The following is a 24,899-nucleotide window of genomic DNA, read 5'->3' on the forward strand; positions in this document are numbered from 1 at the left end:
TGTGATTTTTGTCAGACATTTCTCCCAGAAGTAATTTTTTAAGATCAAAATAGCCTGCATAAGTTAACTTTTACCTTTGGAAGTAAAATGTTATAATAGATATGTAGATTCTATAAGCTTTAGTAAATATCTTCCTTTTGTCTTTTCTTTTTTGATCTGCTAATGTATGTGTGTACCAGGTAGGTGAGCGCGCGCACACACACACACAAATGAAGAAACATGTATATAAAGAAACTGAAGGACAGTTTTAAATCTCAGTTTTGAAGCAGACTGACCATCAGTTACAGAGAAACAATGAAAGAAAATGTTTAACTTTTTTTTTAACCTGAACAAAAATAGTCCTTAATACCATTTGGTTCTCAAAGGAAATAGACAGTGATAGTGTTACTTTCTGTTTCTCCTTAGAAAACTCTAAGGCAGTAGTACAGTGCACAGTAATGCCGTCAAGGGAGGTGGGTAGCTTTTTTCCATTAAATGCCTTTTTTCCCTCCCTCTTCTTGATTTCAGGTGTCAGAAACTATTTAAAAGAAGCATTGGTGAATATAATTGCTGTGCACGCAGAGGTAAGCTGTCATTAGATGTTCTTAAGAAATATGGGTAACTGGAAAACAACACAAAGAGGCAAATTTGATGGTTTTTCTGGTAGTCTTTTTTCCCTTCAGAATATATCTTGGGTATAAATAAAACACAACTCTAACACATGCACACACACGCATGTGCTTTTACTATGAGAGTTTTTTTTTTTTCTGAAATTGTGTTTAAAACTAAATCCATTAATGTTCAAAAGGTAAGGAGAAGAGAGATTGTTTTTTTCACCTTGGTTTGGAAGGAATATTAAATCCCTTATCTTGCAAAATTCATTAACCTCTTTTTACCCAGAATACAAATAAGCTTTGGTGTCTTATTCACGTGGCAATGTGTTCTTACATAGTGGCTGGGAATCCAGAAAACTAGACTTGTTAGAAAGATAGGCTCAAAGGGCAGGCCGAGGTTAGGAAGCAGGTGCATGGTTTCCTATCAGTGACTGACTTAGGTACATGTGGATGTTGATGCTTCTGGTTCATGCTAAAACTTGCCCTCACTTGAAGCATTATCATCTTAAGCTTTACGTTAACATCCTTTGTTAACGTCCTTCTTAGAAGGACTCTTCTAAGGAACATCAAAAGAGGCACAGCTACCACCATTATCCCCACTATGACTACGAATTCTATAATTTCACAATCCATTACTCACTGCTTTGCCAGTACTTTCAGAGTGGTTACGGCTCATACACAGATTGGTGACCAGATAAAATAAGGCCCACAAAGATGTTATCATTAGATAATTTCCACTGTTGCTTGAGTGCCTTTTAAGCTGCATGCATCTGATGTAGGTGTATTTAGTTTATACCACTGTCTTCATCAAAAAGTATCAGAGGTTGTCAAGATAAACTGGAAAACATGGATAATCAAGGCTAAAGCAAAAGAGTAACCAAAGGAAACAGAGAATGCTATCTTGTTCCTGAATTTGTCTCTAAGTTTGAAGCAGCTAGAGCACAAAGAGAAACGTAGTATGTTATGTTTTCATTTCTTAGTAAAGGAAAACATACACATTCTTCTATGGAAGTATTATATATATGATTTAACTCCAGCAAGAATTTATCACATACATTTTTAATGATTTTATCATCAAAGATATACAAATGCTTTTTTGTTATGTTAGCTTCCAATAAAATTAGAGTATAAATTAAATCATCACTCAGTGAAAGCATTTCTGTAGTAGACAGAGGAATTGCAAAATATGTATGCCTTTTAGTGATGACAGTAATTCCTAAAGAGGCAGCTTTTATTAATGTCCACTATAAGTAACCATGATTTGTATGAGGTTTTTCAAACCCCCTTCTAATTTATCCCAGTGACTGGAAGTAGAATTTCATTCATAATGTTTATTTACTATTTCCCACATGATCTTTTTTTTTTTTTAATTTTTTTTTTTGAACATTTATTTATTTTTGGGACAGAGAGAGACAGAGCATGAACGGGGGAGGGGCAGAGAGAGGGAGACACAGAATCCGAAACAGGCTCCAGGCTCTGAGCTGTCAGCCCAGAGCCCGACGCGGGGCTCGAACTCACGGACCGCGAGATCGTGACCTGGCTGAAGTCGGACGCTTTAACCGACTGCGCCACCCAGGCGCCCCCCACATGATCTTAACTTGACAAATTTATAAATCAACATAGTAAAATGTTTCACCACATTTTCAAATATAATAGTTCTTATTCTGAAAATACCAAGATTCAAAGTTTAAAAATAATCTTTTTTGTCGAATGAAAGGAAACACATATGAAATTCGGCAAACAATAAAATTGGGGACTTTGTTGTCCAATATGCAATAATGTGCCCAGTTGATACGGTGTTTGTTTCGATCTAAGAAGAGTCTGACCCCATGTGTTTTTCTTTTAATTGTGGTAAAAAAAACTGACACAGTGTGTTTTTATTTCTATAATTTCATATTTCTAAATTTCTATAATTTTATTTCTATAATTTCTATAATATTTCCTTTTGTGAAAAGGGCAAGAGGAAGATGAAATCTTTGAAACTATTTTTAGTTTGTCAACATCAACAACACCTTTCAAAATTATATTTGCCTATATATTTTTAGAGGATTCGTTTTTGCCATTAATCACTTAGTACAACTGTATCTTCTGTCTGTATCTTCCTTTCATTCATAATTGTGATCCTTTAAAAATATGGCTTAGAAGGTCTGTGAGTTATTTTGTTTTGTGCATCTCTTTGTTTTTAACAAATTCAAGTCAGGAAATGTTCCTATAACACATCATTTGCTCTTACTTTAAACCCTTCCATCAGGTGTTCACTATTTCCAAAGAATTGGTACCTCGAGTTCTAGCCAAGGTGGTGGAAGCAGTTTCTGAAGAACTAAGTCGACTGATGCAGTGTGTTTCATCCTTCAGCAAAAATGGAGCATTACAGGTACCAAAATCATTCAGTTCCATGTTGAACTTTTATTTCATTTAAAACATATAAAATGTATTTGTAGTCATCAATCTTATATACAGACAGGTGTTTGTGAATCTACCAATTGGAGATCTACATCTTCTCTATTGCATAAGCCATACCATACCCATGCATTGTCTACAAATTTTAGAGTTTCTGTTTCTGTAGAGTAGAGCAAGATCTTAACAACTCTTATGAAATTTTCTGAATGCAGATTCCTTCTAAAGTTATGTGACTTTTTTTTTTAGTTTGCAGCTGTCTTCACTACATCCAGTTTCACAGGAATTTTTAGCAACTTAACTTTTAATAAATCTTTTCAAACCATTCAGTGCAGTTTTCATAGAAATGACAAGTCTCTTCACACTCATAATCCATTGGTTTTATGTTGTAGTTATTTAAATTACATAGTTATAATAACAATTATAACTTCTATAAACCAAATACGTCTTGGTATGCATATAACCAAATTGACAATAGCAAAGGTGTTCATGCATAGGGAGAGTTACCTGCTACCTATGAACTGCAGTGATTTAGAGCATTGCAATTGCGCTTTTAAAGGGCACCTGTTGGGATGAGCACTGGGTGTTGTATGGAAACCAATTTGACAATAAATTTCATATTAAAAAATAAAAAAATAAAAATAAATAAGAAAATAAAAAGTACTGGCAGTTTTGCTTCCAGTAGTGGCTGAGGAAGTTTCTGTCAACCAATTCCCTACAGATAATATAATCTTGAATAATATTTAAGAATAAAAGGTGTAAAAACAAAAACCTGAAGATATTAGAGAATGACCATTAGTGAGTGATTCTAGAAGAAATGGTACTTGGGGAATTTTTCACTTTTTACAAATTTTAGCCTACAGGCCAACAGATGCCTAAAACTTCACAAAACCTGCTATCTTTCTGGCTTGAAGAATAGGCTTCAGAGCAACCACAGTTACAGGAAAGTGAGGGTGGTATCCCAGAGAGCAGAAAACAAAAACCACAAATTTTGTATGTACACTGCCTAAATCACAGGTTGACCCCTGAACTACACATGCGTGATTAAACTCTACTCCAACCAGCCCAGTTAGACTAGAAGAATTGAAGTAAGAATTGAAGTGCTTGCCCAAGAGCTGAGAGTTTTCAGTTTGAATCCAGATAAGTTAATTGCTTGCTAAAATGAATGAAACAAAGATCAGTCCTCTTCAGGGTCATGTAATAGAATCCAGAGTCTCAAAAAAAAAAAAAAAGAGAGAGAGAGAGAGAGAGAGCGCCAAACCATAAGAGACTCTTAAAAACTGAGAATAAACTGAGGGTTGGTGGAGGGTGGGAGGGAGGGGAAAGTGGGTGATGGGCATTGAGGAGGGCACGTGTTGGGATGAACATTGGGTGTTGTATGGTAACGAATTTGACAATAAATTTCATATTAAAAAAAAAGAATCCAGAATCTCCAGTCACATTATTGACGGTGTCCAGGAAACAATCCAAATATACTTAAGGCACAAACAAGATAAAACAGGAAAATGTGGCCCACTCTTAATAGAAAAGACAATCAACTGAGACCAATCTTGAGATAATGCAGTTGTTGGAATTTGAAGACAAGGACTTTAAAGCTGCCCTATTCAGTGATGTAAAGGTGACTATCCATACTCATAATGAATAGATAGATAGGAAATCTCAGCAGAAAAATAGAAACCCTAAAAAAGGAACTAAATGGAATTCTGGAATGGAGAAATACAGAATATGATTTTTTTGAAGAGTCTTCTAGATGTGAATAACAGCAGAATACACAAAAGAGAAAGTCAGTGAATTTGTAGATCAACAGAAATTACCAAATTTGAAGAACAGAGAAAAGAATCATTGGAAAAAAATGAATGCAACTTCAGAGACCACTGGGACAATGTCGAAAGGTCTAGCATACATGTAATTCAATTTCCAGAAGAGTCAGAAATGGTTAATCAGTACATGAAAGGATGGTCAACATCATTGGTTATCAGAGAAATGAAAATTAACACTACAATAATATACCATTACATATCCACCATGATGAAGAAAATTAAAGACTTAAAAATACCAAGTGTTGGCAAGACTGAAGAGAAATTAGAGATCGTACGAATTGTTGGGACGGTAAAATAGTACAGTGACAAGAAAAGCTCTTTCTTATAGCACTACTAGGAATTTATCCAGAGGATACAGGAGTGCTGATTTGTAGGGGCACATGTACCCCAATGTTTTATAGCAGCGCTATCAACAATAGCCAAATTATGGAAAGAGCCCAAATGTCCATCAACTGATGAATGGATAAAGAAGATGTGGTTTATATATACAATGGAATACTACTTGGCAATGAGAAGGAATGAAATCTTGCCATTTGCAGCGATGTGGATGGAACTGGAGGGCATTATGCTAAGTGAAATAAATTAGAGAAAGACAGATACCATATGTTTTCACTCGTATGTGGAATTTTAGAAACTTAACAGAAGACCATGGGGGAAGGGAAGGGGATAAAATAGTTACAAACAGAGAGGGAGGGAGGCAAACCATAAGAGACTCTCAAATACAGAGAACAAACTGAGGGTTGGTGGTGGGGGGCACATGAGAAGGAGAAAATGGGTAATGGGCTTTGAGGAGGGCACTTGTTGGGATAAGCACTGACTGGGTGTTGTATGTAAGCAATGAATCATGGGAATATAGTCCCGAAACCAAGAGCACACTGTATACACTGTATGTTAACTAACTTGGCAATAAATTATATTTAGAAAATAAACAAATATACATATGTATATCTATACATATGTATACATTTATATATATATATATATACACATATATATATATATATATATATATATATATATACACACACACATAGAAAAGAAAACCTCTTACTTTAAAAAAAAAAAAAACTAACCAAGAGAGCTGAAAACGAAATAGCCAAAAGCTGGAAACAGCCCGGGTATTCATCAGTAGAATAAGCAAACTGTGATATGTTCATAACACCAAATGCTATTCAGCATTAAAGAGGACAGAATTACTGGTACCACCTGGATAAATCTCGGGAGCATTCAGCTGAGTGAAGGAAGCCTTACACAAAAGCTCATATACTGTATGGGGTTCATTCACATGAAATTCTCAAATAGATAAAACTATCTATGGTGGAAAAAGTCTCAGGATAGTGCTTTCCTCTGGGTGGTTGAGATTAACTAGGGAGGGGCCTGTTGGCTAAATTCTCTCAAAACTAGCAGGGAAGGGTTAGGAAGAGGTACCATATTTAGCTAGAGAACTTTTTTGATAAATACATGTCCAGGAGACTGCTGACCACCATGACTGTTCCAACTTCTAATAATCTAATACTTCCTAGGAATTAGGCAGTCATATCTATATTGGAAAAGTTCAAGTGAGTCTAAACCCCCCATTTCCCCCTCTCCCATTGGGAATCCCTGTGTTAGACTGTTTTTCTATTGAGCAGATAATTCAGAAGGACTACAAGTTAACCTGTAATAATCACTTACATAAAGGGCCCATACCTAAATCTTCAGAACCTTCCTGAGAGCCAGTTTAAAGAGGAATGGGATGACAGTTTGGTGATTTTAGCTGATCTTTTAAGATGACATTTTCTGGTGTACAGTTCTATGTATATTTTATAAATAACCACAGCTTTTATAGTTCACATAATTCATAGATTAATTTAAAACACCTATCACTTTGAATACAATTTGGGCATGAAGATTAGTTTTAAAGTGATTTAATCCTTCTGCAATATTCAACTAAAAGTTCTACCTTATTTTTACTTTTTGATATTCTCTTTATAGATCTGTTTCAATATATAGAGTATCAACAATAGAGACAAACTGTCATGTGCATGCTTTCTAGTTACAAACTATTTCTTGGCTTCTAAAGCACTGAAAAATGAAACCAAACAACTGCTTTCCAAGCAGAAAAAGTTTTACTGAATATACTGTGTCTTATATAAATCAGCATTTATCTTGATTGTTTACAAAATTTCTCTTACCATTGTTTTATGTTTTATGTACTCCTGGAGAATAAGGGCTGTCTCTTTTACTTTTTTTTTAATTTTTTTTTTTTCAGTTTATTTACAAGTTGGGGAGGGACAGAGAGAGGAAGAGGCAGAATCCCAAGCAGGCTTCACACTGTCAGTACAGAGCCTGACACAGGCAGGGCCCGAACTCACGAATCTTGAGATCTTGACCAAATCAAAAGTCCAATGCTTAACCAGCTGAGCCACCCAAGTGCCCCACAGCTATCTCTTTTTAATAGTCTCCTGAACATTATACATACTGTGGATGCCTGAGTCAAAGGTAGAAGGTGTGTAATGTGGTTGTCATTCAGAGCCTCTTCAGGAGCTCTGAAAACAAGTGATCTGCATGTAAAGTCATTTCAAGATCGCAAAGAAGTTTAAGCTTTAGATTACCATGTTTTGTTTTGTTTTGTTTTCTTAAAAGTTTTATGCAAGATATGGGGCACCTGGGTGGCTCAGTCGGTTGAGCGTCTGACTTTAGCTCAGGCCATGATCTCACCGTTCGTGAGTTTGAGCCCTGCGTTGGGTCTGTGCTGACTGCTCCGAGCCTGGAGCCTGCTTCAGATTCTGTGTCTCCTTCCCTCTCTCTGCCTCTCCCCCCACTCATGCTCTGTCTGTCTCTCCTTCAGAAATAAATAAACATTTAAAAAAAATTTTTTTTTAAGTTTTACACAGATATAACTCATCTGCCACAAGGTAGATGAGTGTTGTGTTGTCTACAAGGTAAAAGTGCACACAGTTCAGTGATTTTTTTTTTATTGTGTTCACAGAGTTGTACAGTCATCAACACACTCAACTTCAGAACAATGCACCCTAGAAGAAACCTTGAACCCATTAGCAGCCGCTTTCCACTGTCTTTACAACCACCCTTCCCATCCACAGACAAGCAGCATTCTGGTTTCTTTCTCCGTGATTTTCTATCCCAATGAATTGCCTATTCAAAAAATTTCATACAAATGGAGTCCCACAAATATGACTTTTGGTAACTGGCTGCCTTCATTTAGCATAATGTTTTCAAGGTGCACACATATTGCAGCATATACCAGTACTTAATTTCTTTTGATGACTGGATAATATTCCATTGTATAAATATACCACATTTTCTTTATCTGCTCATCATTTGATGGACATTTGGGTTATTTTCTACTTTTTCACATAAACGTATTTATGTGTTTTAATTTCTCTTGGGTATATACATGGGAGGGAAATTGCTAGGTCATATGGATACCCTATGTTTGATCTTTTGATGAATTGCTTGAGTGTCTTAAAATTATTTTTTTAAGTTTATTAATTTATTTTGTGAGAGAGGGGAAGAGCATGAGCAGGGGAGGACCATAGAAAGATCCTAAGCAGTCTCCTTGCTGTCAGTGCGGAGCCCAACATGTTTTCCTGAACCATGAAATCATGACCTGAGCCAAAATCAAGATTCAGAAGCTTAACTGACTGAAACACCCAGGTGCCCCTGACAGACTGTTTTTAAACTGGCTGTTCCATTTTACTTTCCTAACAGCAATGCATAAAGATTCCAATTTCTCCACATCCTAACCAATACTTGTTACTACCTTATGTTACTGATTATAGACATCTTAGTGTATGTCAAGGGTATCTCATTGTGTGGGTTGTTTTTTTACTTTCTTGATGCTATAGTTCACCTCACATAAGTTTTTAATTTTCAGTTTAATTTATCAATTTTTCTTTTGTTGCTTTTACCTTTTAAAAAGTTTTTATTTTAATTCCAGTTAAATACAGTGTTATATTAGTTTCAGGTGTACAGTATAGTGATTCACCAATTCCATACATCACCCAGTGCTTATCATGACATGTGCACTTCTTAATCCCCATCACCTATTTAACCCATCGCCCACCTTCTCCCCACTGGCAATCATCAGTTCTCTATACTTGAGTCTGTTTTTTTTATTTCTCTCTCTCTCTTTCCTTTGCTTCTTTGTTTTGTTTCTTAAATTCCACATATGAGTAAAATTATATGGTATTTGTCTTTCTCCAACTGAATTTATTTTGCTTTGCATAATACTCTAGCTATATCCATGTCATTGCAAATGGCAAGCTTTCATTCTTTTTTATGACTAATATTCCATTGTATATATATATACCACATCTTTTTAATCCATTCATCAATCAGTGGACATTTGGGCTGCTTCCATAATTTGGCTATTGTAAATAATTCCACAGTGAACACAGGGTGCACATATCTCTTTATTTCTGTTTTTGTATTCTTTCAGTTAATACCCAGTAGTGTAATTGCTGGATCATAGGGTAGTTCTATTTTTAACTTTTTGAAGAACCTCCATACTGTTTTCTACATTGGCTGCACCAGTTAGCATTCCCACCAACAGTGCACAAGGGTTCCTTTTTCTCCACATCCTTGTCAACACCTGTTGTTTCTTGTGTTGTTCATTTTAGCCATTCTGACAGATGTGAAGTGTTACCCCATTGTAGTTTTCGTTTCCACTTCCCCAGTGATCAGTGATATTGACCATCTTTTCATGTGCCTATTGGTCATATCTATGTTTTCTTCGGAAAAATGTCTGTTCATGTCTTCTGCCCATCTTTTAATTAGAGTGTTTTTTAGATGTTGTATAATTTTTTAATATATTTTAGATACTAACCCTTTATCAGATATGTCTTTGCAAATATCTTCTCCTACTCCATAAGGTTGCCTTTTAGTTTTGTTGATTGTTTCCTTCTCTCCAGAAGCTTTTTATTTTGTAGTCCCAATAGTTTATTTTGTTTCTGTTTCCCTTACCTCAGGAGACGTATGTACAAAATATGTACTATGGCCAATGTCAAAGAAGTTACAACTTGTGTTCTCTTCTAGGATGCTTTGATTTCAGGTGTCATATTTAGGTCTTTAATCCATTTTGAATTTATTTTTGTGTATGGTATAAGAAAGTGGTCCAGTTTCACTCTTTTGCATGTTGCTATCCAGTTTTCTGAACACTATTTGTGGAATAGTGATAGCAGAGACTGCTATCCAGTTTCTGAACACTATTTGTGGAAGAGACTGTTCTTTTCACATTGGATATTCTTTCCTTTCCTGCTTTGTCGAAGATTAATTGACCATATGGTCGTGGGTTTATTTCAGAGTTTTCTATTCTGTTCTATTGATCAATGAGTCTGTTTTTATACCAGTATCATACTGTTTGACCACGATGGCTTTAACAATTTCTTCCAGGCTGTACAATTTGTTGGCATAGAGTTTTTCATATTCCCTTATAATTGTACTTCTGTGCTGTTGGTTGTTATTTCTTCTCACTCATTTGTGATTTTTTTTGAGTCTTTTTTTTTTGATAAGTCTGGCTAGAGGTTTATCAATTTTATTGATTTTTTTTTCCCAAAAGACCAATTCCTGTTTCATTGATCTGTTCTTTTTTTTTTTTTTAAGTTTCTATATCATTCATTTCTACTCTAATCTTTATTAATTCCCATTTTCTGCCGGTTTTCAGTTTTGTTTGTTGTTCTTTTTCTAGCTCCTTTAGGTATATTTAGGCTATTTGAGATTTTTCTTGCTTCCTGAGGTAAGCCTGTAATGTTGTATACTTCACTGTTAATGACTGCTTTTTCTGCATTCCACAGGTTTTGGCTTGTTGTGTTTTCATTTTAATTTTGTTATATGTACTTTATTATTTCTTCTTTGACCCTGGTTGACTCATTCATTGTTTAATAGAATGTTATTTAACACCATATATTTGTGTTATTTCCAGATTTTTTCTTGTAGTTGACTTATAGTTTCATACCATTGTGATCAGAAAAAATGCATCATATGACTTTGATCTTTATGAATTTGTTGAGGCTTGTTTTGTGGGCTAATATGTGATCTATTCTGGAGAATCTTCCATGTGCACTTGAGAAGAATGTGTACTCTGCTGTTTTAGGAGAGAATGTTCTGAATATATCTGTAAATCCATGTGGTCCAGTGTATCATTGTTTCCTTGTTGATTTTCTATTTAGATAACCTATCCATTTGATGTAAATGAGATGTTAAAGTCTTCTACTGTTACTGTATCATTATCAATTAGTTCTTTTATTTTGTTATTAACTGTTATATGTATTTGGTTTCTCCCATATTGGGTGCATAAATATATAGAATTGTTACATCTTCTTGTTGGATTGTCTCCTCTATTATTATATACTATCCTTCTTTGTCCCTTGTTACAGTCTTTGTCTTAAAGTCTATTTTTGTCTGGTATAAGTATTGCTATGCTGACACTTTTTTTTGACATCCATATGAATGATAGATGTTTCTCCATCCTCTCACTTTCAATCTGCATGTATCCTTAGATCTAAAATGAGTCTCTCTAGTCTCCGTAGACAGCAGGATCTTGTTTGTTTTGTTTTGTTTTGTTTCCATTCAGTCACCCAGTGTTTCTGATTGGAGCATTTAGTCCATTTACATTCAGAGTAATCACTGATAGATATGTATTTATTGACATGTTATTTCATGTTTTGTGGTTGTCTTCTGAAGATTTTCTCTGATCTTTCTTTCTTTCATGATTTTCTGGTTTTCTTTAGTGATATCATTGGATTTCTTTCTCTTTATTCTTTGCAAATTTATTAGTGGTTTTTGATCTGTGGTTACCGTTGGGTTTGTGTGTAACATCTTGTGCATATAAAAGTCTATGTTCAGTTGATGGTTGTTTAAGTTTGAACCCACTCTTTTCTCCTCCCCACACTTTAGGTATATGGTGTCATATGTCAAATCCTTTTATTTTATGGTTCATTGACTGATTTTTTTTACAGAAATATTCCTTTTTGCCACTCTTATGTTTCCTATCTTCATACTGTAATTTTTGGTCTTTCCTTTCCACTCAGAGTCTCCTATTTCTTGCATGGCTGGTTTAGTGGTCACAAACTCTGGGAACCTCTATTTTTCTTCTGTTCTAAATGATAGCCTTTCTGGATGGAATATTGTTGGCTGCAGATTTTTCCCATTCAGCACTTTGAATATATCATGCCACTGCCTTCTGGCTTGCAGTGCTTCTGCTGAAAAATTCCCTGCTAGCTTTATGGAGTTTCCCTTGTATGTTGCTGTCTTCTTTTGTCTTGATGCTTTAAATTTTTTTTTTCTTTATCACTGTATTTTGCCAATTTAATTACAATATATCTTGGTATGGGTCTGCTTTTGTTGAATTTGTTGGGGAATCTCTGGGCCTCCTGGATCTGGATATCTGTTTCCTTCCCTAGATTAGGGAAGTTTTCAACTACTATTTCTTTAAATAAATTTTCTGTCCCCTTTTTTCTCTCTCTTCTTCTTCTTGATTTCCTATAATATAAATGTTATTATGTTTGATGGAGTGACTCAGTTTCCTAAGTCTGTTCTTATTTTGCATACTTCTTTTTCTCTTTTTGTTTACCTTGATTACTTTTCATTACTCTGTCTTCTAGGTCATTAATTCATTCCTCTGCTTCTTCCAGCCTGCTATTCATTCCATCTAGCATGTTTCTAATCTCATTTATTGCACTCTTCATCTCTTATTGGTTCTTTTTTTATCTTCATTTTAAGGGTCTCACTGATGCCTTCCATTTTTCTCAAGTCCAGGGAGTATCTTTATGATCATTGCTTTAAATACTCCATCAGGAATGTTACTTATGTTTTGCTGTGGCCTTGTCCTATTCTTTCATGAGACAGATTTCTGTCTTTTAATTTTTCCTAAGTCGCTGTGCCTTTTTCTGTGTTAGGAAAATCAGCTATGGTCCTGTTCTTGAGAGTAATGGCCTTACCTCGAAGAGGTCAGTGCCCTGCTGGGTAGTGTCTCCTGTTTTCTAGGGCCTGGTGCTTCCAGGAGTGTCTCCAGTGTGTGCTGCGTGTGCTCTGCTATTTTGTTCTGGCCACTTTATCTTTCAGGCCAGTTGTTGCAAGTGGCTCTTTGCCTATTGTGGGCAATGTGTGGCCCCTGGCCTGCATGTGGCACATTTTAACTAGGTGTGCTCTGGTCTGCTTATAATATGACACCTGTCACCATCACTGCCAGAACTGAGGCTGTGCAAAACTCCTGATTGGAGACACATTGTGTTGGCAGGTTTTGGGGCCAGTGTTGGGGGAGGGGACCTACCATGCCATCACTGAGCTAAGTGTGACTGGGAAGGGCAGTTCCACAGGAGCTTGGGGGACAGGGCTTGATGAAGCAAGTTAGGTAGTGAGTGTGGTGCTGTGCTGGTTCCCGCAGGTGGTCCTGTGCTTATGCTGACGGGCAAGGGAGGGAAATGGTGCCTGCCAGTTCCTTTGTTCCCTTGAGCGGGTCTCTTTGTGAACACTGTCTCCTGGGACACGCTTCATGATGAGCAAATAGCCTCCCCACTGTGTGCCCCAGGTGCTTTTCAGATCACTGTTTCCATGCTGTGTCAAGGTTGTTTCCTTCCTTCTCTCTAAGAGCAGCACAGTGCCCTGTGGACTCTGTCCCAGCCAAGTCCATTGTTTAAAACTCTAGACTTTCCACCCTGTTGGTTGCAAGAACTTAACAATATTCGGCCCCTCTCACTTTCTTTTCCAATTGCAATGGGGATTTATTTTCCTTATGTCTATCTCTTGCCCTTCTCTGTGACTGTGGCTCCCTCCCCACTGCAGCTGCCGTGATATGTCTTCAACACCACATCTTTGCACTTCCTGCCCTTTTGCATGTGGCCTCTTCTCTACCTTTAATTGTGGAGTTTTTTCCGTCAGTCTTTAGGTCAGTTTCTGGGGTATTTAAGATGATTTGGTAGTTATCTAGCTGTATTCATGTGATAAGGTGAGCCTAGAGTCTTCATACACTGCTACCATCTCCCAACTCCTGCTGACCTTTTACAAAACTTAGGTTGTAAGCTTTGCCTATTCCAAGAGCTCACGAAATTTGGGCCCTCTCACTTTCCAAGCCAATTGCTATGGGAATTTATTTTCCTTGTGCACTCTCCTATATGCTAGTCTGTTTCTTGTCCTTCTCTGTGACCATGGTGGCCACAATCTGTTTCTCTCTCAAACCACATCTGCATACTTCCTATCTTCTTCAATGTGGCCTCTTCTCTACCTTTATTTTTAGAGTTTGTCTTGCCAGTCTTCAGGTCAATTTCTGGGGTACGTAGGATAATTTGATAGTTACCTAGTTGTATTCGTAGGATGAGGTGAGCCCAGGGTACTCTTACTCCACTGCCATCTTCCCCTCCTTCTTCATTGCTTACACTTTTGATATCGTTTCTAAGAAGGCTTGCCTATCCTAACATTACAAAGACTTACTCCTGCTCTCTTCTATGTGTTTCAGAATTTTATCCCTTCCATTATGTCTGTGATCCATTTTGAGTTCATCTTTGTGTTAAGAAAGGGATCCAGGTTCAATCGTTTGCATGTGGCTATCCAGTTTTCCCAGCACTATTTGTTGAAGAACGTGTTCCTTCCCCCATTGAATAGTCTCAGCACCCTTGTCAGAATCCATTGATCATAAATGTTAAGGGTTTTTTTCTGGACACTCACTCCTAGTCTACTGATCTGTATTTCTGCCCATATAACAGTGCCACACTATCTTAAATATTGTAGGTTTATAGTAAGTTTTGATATCAGAAAGTGTTTCTCTATTTGTGTATTCTTTTTTCAAAATGGTTTTGTCTGTTTTGGATCAGCCTGTCAGTTTTTGTAAAAGAAACAACCACCAAACAAACAAAAGCCGGCTGTGGTTTTAATAGACATTGCATTGAATCTGCAGAGCTGTATCTTAGTTTTTGAGATTAAAGTCAGTGTGCCCAAAAGAGCATAGGTGTAAGGAAGTAAACTGATCCACTTCCTTAAATCTGTGGTGTGGGGTTATAATCCAGGGATAGTGTTTCAAATTTTGCTTCCTCTCAACAAGCAGACTAAAGGAAAAATTACTAGTTAGGTAGAAAATACAGATTGTGGGAAAACACCTGGACAGGTTGAACTTTTTATAATAAGGTATCTGGCTCTCTGCCTTCACACAGGCATACTTGACTCTAACTTAATTTTCAGTAAAATAATATTTTATCATACCTGATTTCTGTGGAGTGTTTTAGAAAATCTGTTCATAACTAACAGTCACCATGGCAGGTGGGGGGTAAAACTACATGGCAGTTTTACCTTCTGTCAACCCTGTCCCTGCAGTAATAAGCAGTCTAGAGACTGTCCCCACATCACTTGTTTCAATTTAATAATTGATACAGTTCCATATTGTCACTTGTCCTTTTCTCATCTTCAGGCACGGCTTGAAATCTGTGCTTTGAGGGATACTGTGGCTGTTCACCTGACACCTGAAAGCAAGTGAGATGCTTAAAATTCTTGTTATGAGTGCGTCACTAAAAATAAAGCTTATCTTTGTAAAGATAACTAATCAGAGTGAGTGCTCATGATTGCGATGTGATAAAGTTTATATTTGATTAATTTTTACCTAAAAAGCATAATAAGCCAATGACTCCTAATACTGGTTCTTTGTAGCATAATATAAAAGAAGAAATATGTAGTATGATTTTATGTTTTTCATTCACTAAGATAAATCTCAGTCTCATAAGTGATATAGCAGAGCATTATATACTTCTTTTTAAAATGAGAAAATAAGGGGCTCCTGGGTGGCGCAGTCGGTTAAGCGTCCGACTTCAGCCAGGTCACGATCTCGCGGTCCGGGAGTTCGAGCCCCGCGTCAGGCTCTGGGCTGATGGCTCAGAGCCTGGAGCCTGTTTCCGATTCTGTGTCTCCCTCTCTCTCTGCCCCTCCCCCGTTCATGCTCTGTCTCTCTCTGTCGCAAAAAATAAATAAATGTTGAAAAAAAAAATTTTTTTTTAAATGAGAAAATGAGAATTGAGTCTTACTCTATTCATAGCAGACTCTGAGGGACAATTTAAAGATTGTAAATATCAGCATAAGAGGAAGCCTTGTGGTTTCTCTGAAAATTTTTGTAGTGGAAATTTGATGATAATTTTTAGCTGTTTTGAATGAAAGTCAGGATTTCCTATCATCGAAATATCAGTAGGTGAACTGAAACATCAGTAACTACTTGCCTATACAAAATTGTTTATTCCATTGGCAATATTACTTAGGAAAAACTGGGTTATATTGTTAATATGCCTGAGAATACAAGTAGTATACAAATAAAATGTTTAAGGACATTTAAAAAGTTTTTCCTAATGAATTGAACTTAGCTTCTTATTCTTATTCATGATGGCTGACCAGAAGACATTTCTGGATGGTTCCCATGTTAGTTATTTAATGATTCCTTTTCCCAGCCATCATTTTTCTACACAAAGTGTTAAATAATAGATGATAGAGGGCACTCAGTCCAAATTTGATGTGGGTGCATGCTTTGTGTAAGTACCTAGATATTTATTCCTACTAATTTAACCTTTTAGCGCCTGCCTCATCTATAAAAGAAAGATAATAAATACTTTCTAGGCAAAGTTTTAGGGGAATCAAATGAAAAAATATGCCAAGTTACCTTCTAAACTATTGGTGCATTACAAATAATTAATGGTATCCTCTTCATCATCATCATTATTGTCATAATGTAAAAATAAAGAAATAATAGCATTACATTTTTTTGATTGAGTGAGAAAAGGTTTACAGGAAACAAGGTGATAACAGCAGACCCTCCTCTCTACATCAGGGAAGAGGAAAGTCATTTTGGAAAGGGAGCTAGGTGTCCCCACAAGCTGTAACCCATCCCTTGCCTTAACCAAGAACAACTGGAGCTTCCCAATACCAGTTTTTATAATCTGTTGGGACTTTGTAGTCTATTTGTTACTGTGATATTTGCCCCAAATAGGAGAAACATTGCTCAAAAGTATATTTACTGGTACAGTGATGAGGATCTGTTTTTATAATAACAAAATTAAAAACCACCTTAAAGTCAAGAAAAATTAATTTCTTTACCATGGTCAACAAGTTATAAAAGAAGAAGAGATAAGAAGTTAAAAAGTATTACTTAGTGACAAGTACAAGTTACTACCAAATAATTTCCCCTAAAATGCTTTTTATTTGATGCAGAAACTTTTTTGGTACTTTCTGTTTTAAATAGTTAAGCTTACCAAGTTGGTGTTTTTTTAATTTGTACTTTTTGTTTTTTATGAAAAGAAGTGATGTTGAATTAAAATCAATCAGTCAATCTCTACTTATTCTACAAATTTTAAATATAATAATAACTAAATGCCAGAGACCATGTTTAGTTATTGTAAGAGATTGGCTGTTAATCAGGCCCTGTACATGTCAATACTGTAAATGTCCCCATTTGTATAATCTGTCACAAGACCATCCCTATTTCTACTTAGTTTCCTTCCTTTCTTACCAGTTGCTTAACACTTCAGTTTTGTTTTGAAAAGACTTTTTAAAAATTAAACATGTCCACATTAAGCCCTCATTAAAGTAGCATCTTTTGTAAAAATCAGTCTCTTTTAGCTTTTCTGTTTCATTTCATAGTTGAGTTTTTGACCCTACTCCTACAAGGCCTCTGTGTGGGAACTATACCCTGTACCCTCAACTTTTACTTTTACTTTTTCTATTGTTTTTCACTTTTACTTTTTCTCATATTTTTACATGCTTCACTAGCTTATACTGGTTTCTTAATATTTAAGATATGCTTAAGAATTTTTAATGATGCTCTTAATTCCCCATAGAAATATGAAATTTTTCAACTTAAATTTTGCTTCTCTGTGTTCCAGGTCTAGTTTTAAACAGGCTTTGGAAGCTCTGCCTCAGCTCTCAAGTGGAGCAGATAAAAAGTAAGTACTATATACTGTTTTCAAGGGCCAGTTAAGATGTGTTGAATGAGATTTTGTTACCTAAAAGTACTCTTTGTATAGATAATGATTTGTACTTAATAGCCTTTGATAGTATGCTGTACCTGGCTTGTCTCTGAAGTGACAGAATAAGATAAAACCTTTCCCCTGGGTTTATGACAGTTCAGAAATTAGTTCCTTTCTTGCTTTAAGTGACTAATACAGAAAACATTTTAAGAAAGTTTATTTTGACTCACTCAGTAAACTGTATTATTGCCTTACATTTTTAAGAAGATAATTCTTAGAGAAATGTAAAAAGGACAGCATGATAAAATGCAGCACTTGATGATTTTTTTCTTTTGAGTAGCTCAGCAATAGAAAGTAAATTTGTACACATGACATAAAAAAGTTGTATATGTTTCAGTAATACTATGTTAATGGTCTTGGTCAGAGTTTAAACTTTGCTACTCATAAAACAGGAAATTATTACCTGAGACAAAATGTAGGTCTTTGTTCCTTCACTAACCATAACTGAAGTCCACCTGCCTTTGCATTTGGCTGATCAGTCTATAGACATGAAAACCTTGGTGTAAGCTCTGTAATTTTGCATAGGTCAATGTTATAGAAACTCAGAAGGCAGAGAGAACACATGAGTCTGGGAAAATGGGAGGAAAATGTCACATGGAGACAATTTTGAGCATTGTTAAACCCATGAAATAATCTGTTGACCCCAATCTCATTAAACGCACTTCTTGGTTGCTTCTTCTGAACCAAATGCACTCTAAGATTTCTGGCCCTAAAATTATACATCAAACCAGTTAAAGAAATTGATTATCAAGTAGTAGAATGATTTACCCAGTGGAATTAGAACTAGCCCTTACTCTTCTGGTGCTTAATTCACCACCTGAGTTTACCACTCTCTAATATTTATTAAAGACAAAACTGCAAAATAGGAGGAACAGACAATAGACTGTTAGTTGGTGAGGGGTCAGGATGAAGAGAAAGGTGGCCACAAAGGGGCAACACGAGAGAATTTGGAAGGTGATGGAACTATTCTGTGCCCAATTATGGGAGTTATTAGGTTGCTAATATGTGTTCATTAACATTCATAGAACTGTATGCCAAAAAGAGTACATTTTAGTGCATATAGTTTTTAAGTGAATTTAAAAAAAAATGCAGGTGCAAACATTAATGTGTTTTAGGGGAGAAATCTAATCTAGGGAAAGGAGACAGGAGGGAGATTTTTATATATAAATATACAGGTGTGTGTGTGTGTATTCCTTTTGATTAGCTTCTTTGATTAATTTACTTCTGTTATTGAGTTAAGAATCCATATGTAAATAACTTTTCAAAAGTAGAAGCTAAAACTAGGCAGTTGGCTCCCCCGAATGTTTTCTTATGTTGCTAGGCAACCTTCACTCTGCCAGGTTGTAAAATAGCCTCTCCTCCTTGCAGGTTACTGGAAGAGCTGCTGAACAAGTTCAAGAGTAGCATGCATTTGCAGCTCACCTGTTTCCAAGCTGCTTCTTCAACTATGATGAAAACGTAAATACCTCCACAGTAAGGGCAGTCTAAAAATAACAAGTAATAAATTATTATTACTTTGTTAAGTGCGCTACAGGTATTAGCATATAAAGCATTAGGTTTGCAATCTCTGTCTCTTTTCCCCAAATTGGTAGCTTAGAAAGACGTTGGTATATGTTTTATTTCAACCAAAATGACCTTGTTTGAAATGCCCGAGCAGTAATTTGTTTTGTCATTTTTATTACATTAGGCCCTGTATGGCTTTAAAATACCTTTAAATATATATATTCTTAGCTAGATGTTGCATGATTAATGCTACAGGAAGAGATACCTTTCCAGAGAGTGCTTCAAGATGGCATATGATGTAACAAAGGCATTCTTCAGTGTCTCATATACCAGACTTTAGTGTCTCTAGCTTCCAAGGCATCTGGAGACATTGGTAAGAAGAGATTTAGAAAGTTATATTTAGACATCTTTGGAACTTTAACTGTCCTAAACTGTACATCTGTACTTAAAAATACAAATACCTCACTCTCCTAACTCAAGTGGATTTTTAGAAAATTTGCCGTCTGCTTAAGAAAATGTTATATTTGGGGTAGATTATTTGTGCCCAGATGTCCATGAGTTAACTTTGTATTTTTCTGCCTAATTTTTATTTCTCACTGCGCTAATAAATATTAACCACCTTTCAGTGTGTAGCCTTTCTTTGTTGCATTCACTCATAATTTAATGTGTCCTTTCATGTCAATGTGTTGCCTGTCATTGAGGACCCCGTTGTTACTGCGGTGGAGCTTGGATACCCCAGTAGGTGCTGGTGGGAATAGCCACAGCCTTCACTGCCTCCTAAAGAACAAGCCAGGTCCCCTGGTGACAGTTGGCATTCCTGCCCACTGCTATTGACTCCTTCCCCCTCTGGTAATGTCTTTTCTCTCCACTGCTCCTTACCCTTTGAAGCATCTTGCTCAGTAACTAAAAGAACACTGCTCTGGCAGAGTCTATGTTTTCTGAAGATTTAAAGATGTTCCTCTGTTACCAGGCAGTAGGAACTGCTGATGCACCTCGTGCCATTTGTCCTACATTCGATGTTGACTTCGTTTACCAGAATAGGTGCAGGGCACCATGACCTCTTTCAAAGTCAGCTTCCCCTACCTAGCTGCATCATACCAGTTGCTTCAGAAAACTGAGTAATTCTCTTACCTGCAGGCTGTATGTCAGGGTTCTCAAATTTTTCTGTGGATGTCGCAGAGTCCCCTTTTTTAATGTGGAAATTAATATATTTACTAATAAAAGTAATTTTTTTTATTATGAAATTTATTGTCAAATTGGTTTCCATACAACACCCAGTGATCATCCCAACAGGTGCCCTCCTCAATACCCATCACCCACCCACCCCACCCTTCCACCCCCCATAAACCCTCAGTTTGTTCTCAGTTTTTAGGAGTCTCTTATGTTTTGGCTCCCTCCCTCTCTAACCATTTTTTTTCCTTCCCCTCCCCCATGGTCTTAAGTTTCTCAGGATCCACACTAATACAAGTAATTTTAGAGTACAGTATAGCCAAGTACAGTATCATTTAAAATAAGTCAGTGCTGGGGCTTCTGTGTGGCTCAGTCTGAGTTCGGCTCAGGTCATGATCTGGCAGTTCATGAGTTCAAGCCCCTCATCAGGCTCTGTGCTGACAGCTCGGAGCCTGGAGCATGCTTCAGGTTCCATGTCTCCCTCTCTCTCTGCACCTTTCCTGTTCACACTCCATCTTTCTCTTTCTCTTTCTCTCGCTCTCTTTCTCCAAAATAAATGAACATTAAAAAAATTTAAAATAATTCAGTGTTGTTATGTTGGTTCATTTGGTGTATGGGGGAAATCATACTAACTGGAAGTAAAAGTTTAATTTCTACAAATTTGCTCCATAAAATTTACTAAGAAATATACAGAATATTCTCTCTCCTAAGCCTGGTAACTATTATATTTAACGTGATTATGAACTAAATTACAAATCTGCAAGCCTGAATGTTTGTGTTATTTTAAATATCTAGTACAGAACATTAATCCAATAAAGAACATACTGGACAAAGGGCTAGTATCCAAAATCTGTAAAGAACTTACCAAACTCCACACCCGAAAAACAAATAATCCAGTGAAGAAATGGGCAGAAAACATGAATAGACACTTCTCTAAAAAAGACATCCAGATGGCCAACAGGCACATGAAAAGATGCTCAACGTCACTCCTCATTAGGAAAATACAAATCAAAACCACACTGAGATATCACCTCATGCCAGTCAGAGTGGCTAAAATGAACAAATGAGACTATAGATGCTGGTGAGCATGTGGAGACACGGGAACCCTCTTGCACTGTTGGTGGGAATGCAAACTGGTGCAGCCATTCTGGAAAACAGTGTGGAGTTTCCTCAAAAAATTAAAAATAGGTCTACCCTATGACACAGCAATAGCACTACTAGGAATTTACCCAAGGGATACAGGAGTGCTGATGCATGGGGGCACTTTTACCCCAATGTTTATAGCAGCACTTTCAACAATAGCCAAGTTATGGAAAGAGCCCAAATGTCCATCAACTGATGAATGGATAAAGAAATTGTGGTTTATATACACAATGGAATACTACGTGGCAATGAGAAAGAATGAAATATGGCCCTTTGTAACAACGTGGATGGAACTGGAGAGTGTGATGCTAAGTGAAATAAGTCATACAGAGGAAGACAGACACCACATGTTTTCACTCTTCTGTGGATCCTGAGAAACTTAAGACCATGGAGGAGGGGAAGGAAAAAAAAAGAGAGAGAGAGAGGGAAGGAGCCAAACCATAAGAGACATTTAAAAACTGAGAACAAACTGAGGATTGATGGGGGGATGGGGGGGAGGGGAAAGTGGGTGATGGGCATTGAGGAGGGCTCCTGTTGGGATGAACACTGGGTGTTGTATGGAAACCAATTTGACAATAAATTTTATATTAAAAAAATAAGGGGCGCCTGGGTGGCGCAGTCGGTTAAGCGTCCGACTTCAGCCAGGTCACGATCTCGCGGTCCGTGAGTTCGAGCCCCGCTTCAGGCTCTGGGCTGATGGCTCAGAGCCTGGAGCCTGTTTCTGATTCTGTGTCTCCCTCTCTCTCTGCCCCTCCCCCATTCATGCTCTGTCTCTCTCTGTCCCAAAAATAAATAAACGTTGAAATAAATAAATAAATAAATAAATAAAAAATAAGACATTAGGTTGGATTCTCAAAAAAAAAAAAAATGTCTTTAATACAAGATATAACTTAGATGTCATTTTTTCCCCTAAGCATCTTTATGTCAGCATTTTCATTAGTTGTATCACTTTTATATATATAGTTTTAACACACAAAATACATACTTAAATTTTAGTTTACCTTATATTTGCCTAATCATTGTCAGAAAGCATTTATCAGCTGTCCACCTAATTCTCTACTTGTTGGGGGCTTACCAGATGCTAGACATTATACCAAATTATCTCATTTAGCCTTCCCAATAGTGTTATGACAACCTAATGAGCTAGTAGGTATTATGTCCATTTCACAGATGAGGAAATCAGGACCTAAGAGAGAAATTCGTGACTTCAAGACTACAAGGCTGGTAAGAGCAGGATGTGTCACACTCGGAGTTGTCTGGCTTCATTGCCCTTTAATTTAACCATGGCCAGTTCTTCCTCCCAGCCAAATATACTTTCTGCTGTCCTTCAAGTGACATGGCTCAGGGAAGCCTATAAGTGCTAGAGGATAATAAAACTTAAGCAAAATAGGGACAAGTAAGTGCTTTTTTATGGCTCAGAGAATTGAGGGTAGGCACATAAAAACCCCATACCCAAATGAGGTGGTTCAAGGACTATTCCAACAAGTCAAGGGAAACTTCTTGGAAGAAAGGGGTATTTCAAGACTTTCTTGAGGTACAGAAGAATTTAGTGGTTAAGAGGAGAAAGCTGAATATAATGTAAGTTAGCAGAAAGCTGAGAGATAAACCAGGACTTGGAGCAAATTGACAAAAACATAAAAAGAATTAAGATACTCAAAAGTGCTTTCACACATAGGTAGCATTTGGGCTTAGCACACCCACATTCATGTGATCATCCTGGCTTCATATCAGTTAGCAGAGTCAGCCCCACCTTCAATACTAAAAAATGTATTAGGAATAATTTGGTTTTACTAAGACTTTATCAGTATGCCATGAAATTGGCATGCTCTAGAAATGATTCTGGCATTGCAAGACAAGCATCATTGCCATAGGCAGGCTTTCTGAGGCACTCTCCTGGCTCTTCAATCCTTGTATGCAGCTTTCCTAGAGGGGATAAATAGAAAACATTACACTTTAATTCTGGTTTGGTGCAAGATGGTGATGTGTTTCAGTTTTGATTATGTGCTGTAGGATATTTTAGACGTGTAAGAGCATTATGATGTGTTTTCTGAAAAGTTATAAATTTCAACATTTTAAATCAAGATTATGTTTCTAAAGTAAAGTTAGCTCTATTTTATTTAATATATGCTTAAAATAATTACGCTTAACTATAGACTGAAACTAGCATACATTTTTGTCATTAAACATTTTTGTAGCAGTGCTATTATAAAGGTTTTCATATGAATATATAAAATGCTGTAACAATATAAAAGATATATTGAATATTTGCTATGCATACCTCAACTGGAACAGCAAGGGTTTTTTTTTAATAAATATGTCAGAACAGCAAATGATTCAAGCTTTGCATTGAATGCATATTTTTATATATTAGAGTCATGTTTTTGGTGTGTTGGTGTCTTCTTTCTATTCACCCACATTTGTAATTCAGTTTTATCATATCACTGGATCACTGGAAAGCCTTTTTGTACCTGGCCAGGTTATAAATACATAACAAATATTTTACTAACAGGATCTGGGTCTTTGGGTTATCTGTTTGTAACTTGGCTAATAAAAGTCAGTAGGATGCCAAACTACTTTTTTCCTGTCCAGCCTATAAACTCTATCCTTAGGTAAAGGAAGTACTGAAGCTGGTCACCCTGTTTTCATCAGCATCATAACCATGACTGGTTGTCCCACTGGCCGTGTTGCTATAATCATTGTTGATAGTGTTGTGGTTGTTCTCATTATTTCTATCACATATTTCTTGAATATTCCTGTACCATCTGCCTACAAACTCTTCAGCTAGGCCCAGATTCCTGAGAACCAAGACAACTACCTGATCACTACCTGCCAAAGAAGGCCCACAGAAGGACTCATCACAAAGGGATGAGGGGAGCCAGGGAACGATGGAGTCATGGGGGTCACAAAAATAAAGGGAAGAAGAAGAATCATGTTGGAATATAGAGATTGTTGGCAAGGTCAAATGTTGCAGATGTGTACAAAGGATAAATGCTGAGAAATGGTTGCTAAACTTGGCATTTGGAAAATCATAAGTGACCAGAGAATGATAAGGAAGGAATCAGAGAAACTTTCTCTTAACTTGCCCACAAGAGCTGTCAAGAAAACTGTCTCTTTCTTGAAGATCACAAAACATCCAGGCCTCAGCACAAAAGTGGAATTTCTAAGGGTCAGTCTTTTTTTTTTAATGATATTTTAGTTAACATACAGTGCAATGTTGGTTTCAGGAGTAGAATTCAGTGATTCATCACTTATATACAACACTCAGTGTTCATCACAAATGC

At 36.6% G+C, this 24,899-nt stretch overlaps 1 protein-coding gene and 1 long non-coding RNA gene across 4 annotated transcripts in view; one reads left to right on the forward strand and one right to left on the reverse strand.

Annotated features, from left to right (window-relative positions):
• Positions 1–19,930, forward strand: part of EXOC2 (exocyst complex component 2) — a 275,073-nt gene extending 255,143 nt beyond the window's left edge. For all 3 annotated transcript variants that reach the window (XM_086706457.1, XM_086706459.1, XM_086706458.1), the window contains 5 exons: positions 508–563; positions 2,845–2,967; positions 15,210–15,271; positions 17,659–17,718; positions 19,171–19,930. In XM_086706457.1, the coding sequence (XP_086562583.1) occupies positions 508–563; positions 2,845–2,967; positions 15,210–15,271; positions 17,659–17,718; positions 19,171–19,264 (395 nt within the window). In that variant the 3' untranslated portion in view covers positions 19,265–19,930. The remainder of the gene's footprint in view (positions 1–507; positions 564–2,844; positions 2,968–15,209; positions 15,272–17,658; positions 17,719–19,170) is intronic.
• A 2,553-nt stretch (positions 19,931–22,483) lies between these two features.
• The window catches only part of LOC147580823 (uncharacterized), a 60,374-nt gene continuing 57,958 nt past the window's right edge, over positions 22,484–24,899 (reverse strand). The window contains exon 4 of the long non-coding RNA XR_015251128.1: positions 22,484–23,541. This is a non-coding gene — a long non-coding RNA (uncharacterized LOC147580823). The remainder of the gene's footprint in view (positions 23,542–24,899) is intronic.

Source organism: Puma concolor, chromosome B2 (assembly GCF_028749965.1).
Source record: "Puma concolor isolate L17-30 chromosome B2, mPumCon1.1.hap2, whole genome shotgun sequence".
NCBI classification, from domain to species: Eukaryota; Metazoa; Chordata; class Mammalia; order Carnivora; family Felidae; genus Puma; species Puma concolor.